The sequence below is a fragment of the Mus pahari genome, chromosome 3 (genome assembly GCF_900095145.1).
Source record: "Mus pahari chromosome 3, PAHARI_EIJ_v1.1, whole genome shotgun sequence".
NCBI classification, from domain to species: Eukaryota; Metazoa; Chordata; class Mammalia; order Rodentia; family Muridae; genus Mus; species Mus pahari.
Genome location: NC_034592.1, coordinates 12115988 through 12124009, shown reverse-complemented (window position 1 = coordinate 12124009; position 8022 = coordinate 12115988). Strand labels below are relative to the sequence as shown.

The 8022-nt window shown below is 46.9% G+C and overlaps 2 protein-coding genes across 6 annotated transcripts in view; both read right to left on the bottom strand.

Moving 5' to 3' along the window:
- Dph7 (diphthamide biosynthesis 7) overlaps positions 1–3432 on the bottom strand; it is a 9898-nt gene extending 6466 nt beyond the window's left edge. For 2 of the 5 annotated variants that reach the window (XM_029537003.1, XM_029537004.1), the window contains exons 1-4: positions 3230–3377; positions 2706–2839; positions 2314–2401; positions 243–337 (exon numbers count right to left, since the gene is read on the bottom strand). In XM_029537003.1, the coding sequence (XP_029392863.1) occupies positions 243–337; positions 2314–2401; positions 2706–2839; positions 3230–3376 (464 nt within the window). In that variant the 5' untranslated portion in view covers position 3377. Of the gene's footprint in view, positions 1–242; positions 341–2313; positions 2402–2705; positions 3146–3229 lie in introns of those variants that run through there. The other 3 variants (XM_029537005.1, XM_021193998.2, XM_029537006.1) reach the window with 3 other exon arrangements.
- A 3054-nt stretch (positions 3433–6486) lies between these two features.
- Zmynd19 (zinc finger MYND-type containing 19) overlaps positions 6487–8022 on the bottom strand; it is an 8090-nt gene continuing 6554 nt past the window's right edge. The window contains exons 5-6 of the mRNA XM_021193685.1: positions 7656–7836; positions 6487–6983 (exon numbers count right to left, since the gene is read on the bottom strand). Of these exons, the coding sequence (XP_021049344.1) occupies positions 6840–6983; positions 7656–7836 (325 nt within the window). The 3' untranslated portion in view covers positions 6487–6839. The remainder of the gene's footprint in view (positions 6984–7655; positions 7837–8022) is intronic.

The window sequence follows — 8022 nt, the reverse complement described above, 5'->3', positions numbered from 1 at the left end:
ACCAAGGATGAAACTATCACATAGTTCATCACTGAAACCATGGTTGGCTTCTCTTAAACACCTCATCTTCTCATCATCACTAACAGTTCAAAATGCTACAAGTTTCAATTTTTAAGGATAGGACTGACAGTGATATACAGATTTGGGGAACCAAGGTAGCAGAAGGAGCTCTAATCCTTTCTAGAATAGATACAGGAAATATTCCTCAAGAGACTCAGATCCCAACCAAACCAAGCCCTTACCTGACAGATTTCCCAGTGGACCAATCCAGTGACAAGGACAGACTACTCTCATCCAGGGTGAGGCTGGATACTGGCTGCAGAGTAAAACTGCTCTTCTACTGGAGAGAAAAGGGATGCCTTTGTGTAAGCAAGCCTCCAATCCCTAAGGTGCTCCCTACATGAGCAAAGGACATCAGTTACTTTTGTTTGTTTCTGCAGACAGGGTCTCCTCTAAATTGCTCAGATTCATCTTGAACTTTCAAGTTCAAACAATCCTTTCATTTTAGCTCCCCAAGCACTTGGTATAGAGGTGGGCTCTGCCTCGCCTGAGTTTTTGTTGTTATTTATTTACTTATTTTATGTTTTTTGAGACAGAGTTTCTCTGTATAGCCCAGGCTGTCCAGGAACTCGCTTTGTAGACCAGGCTGGCCTTGAACTCAAAAATCTGCCTGCCTCTGCCTCCCAAGTGCTGGGATTAAAGGCATGCGCCACCACCGCCCGGCAGTTTATGAAGCTCGATGCCTCATGCATGTTAGGCAAGCAGTCTGCCACTGTGCTCTAGTGAATATTTCACCTACCAGTGAGTTCCCATGTCCAAGGCATGACCTGAGGACATGGGAACTAATACCCTGAGAACTTTGCCATATACATAACCTTTGGGAACAAGGTTTCTCAGTGTTGCCTCTGTGTACTCCTAGATACATGAACCACCTTTGTGGGTTCCACAGACCACTACTGGGACATACTCTATGTCACCCTTGCCTTCCTGGCCCATTAGATTCCCGGAGACAAGGAAAATAGCAGTGTTCTACTGCTTCCATTTCAGAAGCCACAACAGCCACTAAAATGTCATTTCTCAGCCAGGTGGTGGTAGCACACACCTTTAATCACAGCACTCAGGAGGCAGAGGCAGGCAGATCTGTGAAATCAAGGCCAGCCTGGTCTACAAAACTACAGAGAGAAATTCTGTCTTGAACTCCTCCAGTAAAACAACAACAAAAACCTAAAGAGAAGCTACTTCTCTTGTCTATGTGAGTTTTATTATCTAAACTACCTGAATAGTGTCTGGCTTCCCCAGGAGTACCAAAGCTGGTATAGTACCCGGCTATACCAAAGTTCTTTCTTGGATTTTGTGCCCCTGCCTTGAAATCTAACCCTTGGGCCCAGTCCTCCTTCCCTTATTTCTAGGACAAGACTCCACTGTACAGACCTGAAACAAGACTTCCCACCCAGGTTCTCGGTTACCACCAGTCAGCATCTTCTAGATCTTTACCCAGACCCCATTATAGCAATAGTCATTGGTGTGTGTCCCCGCCACCACCACCCCCAACTAGGGCAGTGTGCACTTTGTTGATGTACCCCATTGTCCCCACAGATCTTCCTCTTAATAATCAGGTAGAATCATTTTGCTAAACATATGGGCAGAAGATCACTTAGGAATTCAGCTCTCCCGAAACCTCTAAGATATATCATTTCTGAGCTAGAAAGATGGATCAGCGGCTCAAGCTCTTCCTGCCCTTCCTTAGGAAAGAGTGCAGTTCCCAGCATCCACATCAGGCAGCTAACAACTGCCTGTAACTCCAGCTCCAGGGAACCTGACACCTCCTTCTGGCCTATGTGGGCACGGCACATGCACATGCGAAATTTACTGGTATTCTTAGCCTTGGTATAAACCCAAGACCGGCTTGTATTGCATTCCCTACAGAGACCCAGACCTACTGACACCTTTCTATTGGATATTCCAGGTGGCCTCATCTCACAAGAACCCTGTACAACTTAAAATAGACTCCATGATTTTTTTCTTTTTGTTTTTTGAGACAGGTTTCACTGTGTTGCCCTGGCTGTCCTGGAACATGCTGTGTAGTCCAGGCTGGCCTACAACTCAAGAGATCTGCTTGCCTCTGCCACCAGAGTCCTGGGATTAAAAGCATGTGCTACCACTGCCCAGCTGACTTCATGACTTCTTAAAATATCTATGACAAAGTCTACCATGAAAGATCATTCTACAAAAATATCTGTATCAGCATAGCTTCCTCCTCAACACTCTCCACTTGGTTCTTTTCCCTCTGAAACGTAAGCTTTTACCACTGACCTCACATTCCATCAGGCGGAGCAGCCCTACAGATCCACTGGCATTTGCCAAGCCTAAAAGCACATGGCCAGAGACTGGGATATGGCACCTGTGGGAGAACAGATAAAAGTATGCACTCACACACAGCTCGGAAGAACTCTATTTCATTTCCAAAACCAAACTAGAGCCAACTGCTGTCTCCAAACAAAGGCTTTTCAGGTTGTCCAACTTGAACTCAGGTTGCTTCCCAGACTAACCATGACTCTGGGCCTGGGAAACTGACCAGGGAAACCCCAAATACAGAGTCTTCTACCTCCCAAGGACAACAAATGACAGAACACAGAGTTCAGTTATTCACTGTATCACTGAAGGGCATCAGGCTTTCAGACCAGGAAGGGTTACCCAAATCCTACCATTTCATGTCCAGGACAGCAGAAGAATCCCTTCTTTGGACCTCAAGCAGAGGTTTAGCTGTGTCGTCCTCACTGAAGCTGAACAGGTAGAGACGACCTAAACGAACTTGAGGCTCACTGCTATCCAGTGCAGGCTACAGAATATACAGAATATTCTCTGATTATTTCAGATACTGAGGTAACAAAGGATGGGAAACCTAACTGGAGCAAAAAAGAGGGCCAAAGCAGAAAATAGCTTCTAAGGTAGATACTTTCAATTTCTGAGAAAAATCTCTTTTCCTGACAAGTGTCCAATGAACAAGGGAGCGCTCCCAGAGTCAGTACAAGCAGGACAGTCCTGACCTACCTGCAGGTACACTGCCGCGACTCTACTCTTAAGTGGTTGTTTTGGATGCTCAGGAAACCTTCCGGAAATAGGCACGATCCCGGAAGGTACACTTTACCCTTCCCACTAGTTCTGTCTAGGCCTCTGAGGCTAGCAGTCCCTCTTATACTGCCCCGGCCTCACCCTCCCAGTCAGGCACCTGGTCCCTGGGCGCTCGCAGCTGGTAGGTTCCGCAGGCCAGCAGATGCTGGCAACCCTCTACTGGGCACCATTCCACCGAGTCCGCGGTAAGCTCAGTGTCCACAGCCTGCAGGGCTCGCAACCTCCCCGCGCGGATACCCGCCATTGAGCCAGAACCTAAAGTGCATGCGCGACACTCCCTCTCCACTTCCCTCAGTCACTGCCGACCCTCGGAAGATTTCCGGTATGGAGACGCTGCGCCGCCTACAGGCCGGAGGACCACACGAACACGATACAATCGTGCCAAGTGCAGGGAGCAAGAATCAATCGTTTAGGGAAAGTGGAAGAAAACCTGATCTCAAAAAGATGTAGAAGCCTTCAAGAAAATTCCTGTATTGTAAATAACAGGCTTGGGGAGACCAGGCTTTTAGACCTTGTGAATCCAGCTATGTCTCAAAAATACTCAGCCCCCAGTAACTCATGACCTTGGATTTGTGGTCTTCTAAAAAAATTTTTTTTCACTTATTTTGATTTTTAATTTCACTATAACTGTCTTCAGAAGCACACCAGAAGATTGCATCAGATCCCATTAGAGATGGTTGTGAGCCACCATGTGGTTGCTGGGAATTGTACTCAGGACCTCTAGAAGTGCAGCCAGTGCTCTTAACTGCTAAGCTATCTCCAACCCTGGATATGTGGTCTTGTCTCTACAGAGACAAAATACTGATCCAGGTAAGCTCTGATCCAATGTAGCCTTCATCTAAAGGAAATTTTGGAAACATGCAGAAGAGTTAATGTGTGCCTTTATAGCTTAAGACATTGAATGGATAAGTGAACCCAGAATGGTACCAAACAGAAGTGCAGCACCCTCTTCCCCAGCACTTGCAGTGACCGCGGTAGCAAATGCCTTGATTAAACCATGAGACAGACCCAACAGACAACAATCTGGTTTTAGTCCACCCAGTTTTTGGCACTTCATGACAGCAGCTCCAGGAAGCAAATTCACAGGACACCTGGGTATCCAGCCCTGGAACTGAAGCAGGAATATGGCTATATAGCCTAGCTTGCAGGCCAGTTAGCAGCTGAAGCAGAAGGGGCACCTAAGGAATTCTGAAAAGACCCCAATCCCTCCAGCACACCCAACACACTATTACAAGACTAAGGGTCCCTTTTTGTTGTTGTTTTTCAAGACAGGGTTTCTTTGTATAGCCCTGACTGTCCTGGAAGTCACTCTGTTGACCAGGCTGGCCTCGAACTCAGAAATCCGCGTGCCTCTGCCTCCCAAGTGCGCCACCACGCCTGGCTGTAAGGGTCCCACCTTTGAACCACTATGACATTCCTAGAACAGCCTAAACAGCTACAAGAACAAGAGGCAGGGATAACCAAAGGGAGAATGGGATGGTAACAGATATGGAGAGTAAACAACAAATCGGCCCGATAGACCCCACCTCACTGCACAACAGTAGCTGTGCTAGCAAGTGTAGATTTGATGGGGAAAATCCACAGGCAAGCCCAGTGTATACCATAACCTTTACCAGCAGTGACTTGAGGTCAGTCGTTCAACCCTGTGTAGTCTCTAGGTGGAATTTTCTAATGCAAAGCTGACAGTAAAGCACCCTCTGCGGGTAAGGGGATGACAGGACCAAGTGCTCACCTGGTCATTCAGATTCAAGCATCACTACAAGATTGTAGTCTAAATGGTTCATCCCAAGAAACTTGACCCTTTACAACAGTTCTGGCCTCTTAAAAGTAGTTTATCCAAGTGGAGACATTGAAGGCATGAGTCGGCTGCTGCCTGTAGCAATAGTTTACAATATATACATGTCTCTCCCCTTCCCAGTGATATCAGATTGATGTTCAACATGGGGTCTGAGTAGGAATCCCAACTAAAAACCATAACCTTCAGAACAGAAAGGACGTTTCTTGACACAGATCTAACATAGCAACTCTCCAAGCTTAAACATTCAAGGGATGGTGCCATCTTGAGTTTCAGCCATCTTCCCTTCTACGCCACTGTGTAGCTAGCATAAATGCAAAAAGAACCATAGAAGCTGGACTCACAAGTCTAAGGCTATCAAAGGGTTGTGCTGAGCCAGACAGCATTTAACTCACAGAAAATCAAGAATGTGATAGATATGCTGCAATGGGGAAGGGTTTAACAGGGACCTGCAGACCAACCAAGCCAGAGAGCTGCCTCGGTCAGCAGTCAGGTAGAAAGCTTGAACAAGAGAGGCCATACCCTGAGACAGCTAAGATTCCAGCCATGGTGAATTCATTTCTGCAGTGATCATGATGCCAAACAGCCCTCAGACATGTGAATCCCCCAAAGAACAGTTATCTTGAAGACCACAGCTCAGCAGTGAATGAATGAAGCCTCACTTTGGCTGTCTATCCCACTATTACTTCAACCCACAATTGGGACAGGGGAAGCAGCTTACTACTGGCTCCAAGGGTCTCTGTGCTTGAAAGTGTGCTTGAAATTTACCAACATAGGGATATATAGTACTTTGCTGGCTAGTTTTATGTCAGCTTAATACAATCATATCATTTTGGGAGAGGACAATTATGAAAATGGCCCCATTACTCTGTCCTGATTTTTCTTAAGTACTGATTTGGGAGAGCCTAGCTCACTTTGGGGAATGCCACCCCTGGGCGGGCAATCCTGGGTACTACAAGAAACTAGGCTGAGCAAACAGTAAAAAGCAGTCCTCCATGGCCTCTGCATCAGCTCTAGTCCTGACTTCCTTCAGAGAACTGCAGTGTGAAACCGTAAGCTGAAATAATCCCTCCTTCCCAGGTTGCTTTTGCTCATGCTTTATCACAGCAATAGAAACTAAGACAAGCAGCCAACTTACTGGGACACTCCAGAGTACCTACCACCAAAGAGAGCAGAGCCTCCTCTGCACACCTTGCTAACACACTCTGCTCCTCACAGGCCAACCTGGAATGATGGCAGGTCCTTCCAGTCCATTCATTAAAACCAGTTTCATTATAATTAGTTCCTTTCAAAAAATGTTGAACCAGACACGTAAGGAGGCGGAGGCAGAGGCAGAGGCAGAGGCAGGCGGATCTGTGAGTTCGAGGCCAGCCTGGTTTACATAGGAAGTTCAAAAAGAAAATATAGGCTGGACAACAGGGGTTTGAGGAGCAGAGACTGGCCACGAGGATGATGCTACCCCTTTACTCTGCCTGTTTGCCCACGACTCTGTGCAAGCCTCTCAGTGGGACCCCCCCACCCCCCACTCTCCAGGAGAGAAGCTCAACTACACGACAGTCTCTAGCTGAGTGGTGACTGTTTACCATTTGAGGAATACAACAAATGATTCTATTTGAAGTTGCTAACCCTCCCCTTGCCTCCCCCCCAAAAAAACTGTACATGAGTTTACAAACATATTAACATATAAATAATGAGAAAGGTCCTAGGGAGCCTCCCCGTTGTCTCTGCTGGAGGTGAAAACTGGAGGGGCACTGTCCCCACAGGCTGCTCCTTGCTGTGAGGTCTTATGGCAGCTGCTCAGGATCCATTGCTGGCTTCTTTGGCACCTCCAGGTTCAACTGACAGTCTGTCTTCCGCTGTGCTCATGTCGAGCTGGAAACTGAACCTGCAGCAGTGGCAGCTCTTCAGCCCGTCATCGCTCTGGCTCAAGCTCATGCTGGAAGGGACGCTTCCTCTCCCGACAGTGCTTCTTGTGGGCAGGCCAGTCCTTCTGCTGGCACTGAGAGCCACAGTATCGAGCCACCTGGCAACGCCCACAGATGTTGAACTCTCGAAGCTGAAACAGCACACCGTGGCTTCAATATTACACTAAAGAAACGTATGAAAACTACTATCTCAGCATCTGGAAGAACCTGATAAAACCCTATGTGGGAGTGAGGTTCAGTGTATTGTCTACATGCAAGACCCTGGACTGAAGCCCAGCACTTGTTCTCCCTGAAAAAAAGCCAGACATGGTGATTCCTATAATCCCTGCACGAGGATGTTTGAACCAGGATTGTGGTGATATCTGACTCAGTATTATATATATATATACGTGAGTTCCAGCGTAGGCTGGTTTACAGATTTAAGATAAATCTGTAGTTGTGGTACAGTACTCGGAAGGCAGAGGCAGGCGGATTTCTAAGTTCATGGCCAGCCTGGGCTACAGAGTGAGTTCCAGGATAGCCTGGTCTACACAGAGAAACCTTGTCTCAGAAAACAAAAAACAAACAAACAAAAAACCAAAAAAACAAAAAAAGAGATCTAGTCTCAAAAGTCACACACACAAACATAAAAAGAAAAACTATACAGGTACTGTGGCTGAAGGGCTTAGATACTGTCTGGATGGAACAACAGAAAGGAAGAGCCACCTTAGTGACTCACCCAATACTACCTAGGAGTCTACAAGGACATCTAGACTGCTGGGCAGAGGTGTTCAGTAACCAAGGACTCAGTGTAGATACCATACCTGCTTTTCAATCACTGTACAAGGAGGATAATGACACTCATAGTAGGTACAGGAATTTTCTTCTTCTTCCACCACATCCCCATTGGCATTATAGTACCGGGTCACATTCAAGACAGGGAATTGTTCTTCTATAGGGTCTGTGGGAAGCTGCTGGATTGCAAGCCAATACAAGCTTTGCTCCCTGAAAGAAAGCAGAGACCTCAGTGCACTCTGGCCTGACCAGGTCAGCACAGGAGAGAGGACATGACCCCAAGACAAGTGAGCTGTGCCCAGGACTGAGAACTTGTTTTTTTTTTTTTTTTGGTTTTTCAAGACAGGGTTTCTCTGTGTAGTCCTGGCTGTCCTGGAACTCACTCTGTAGACCAGG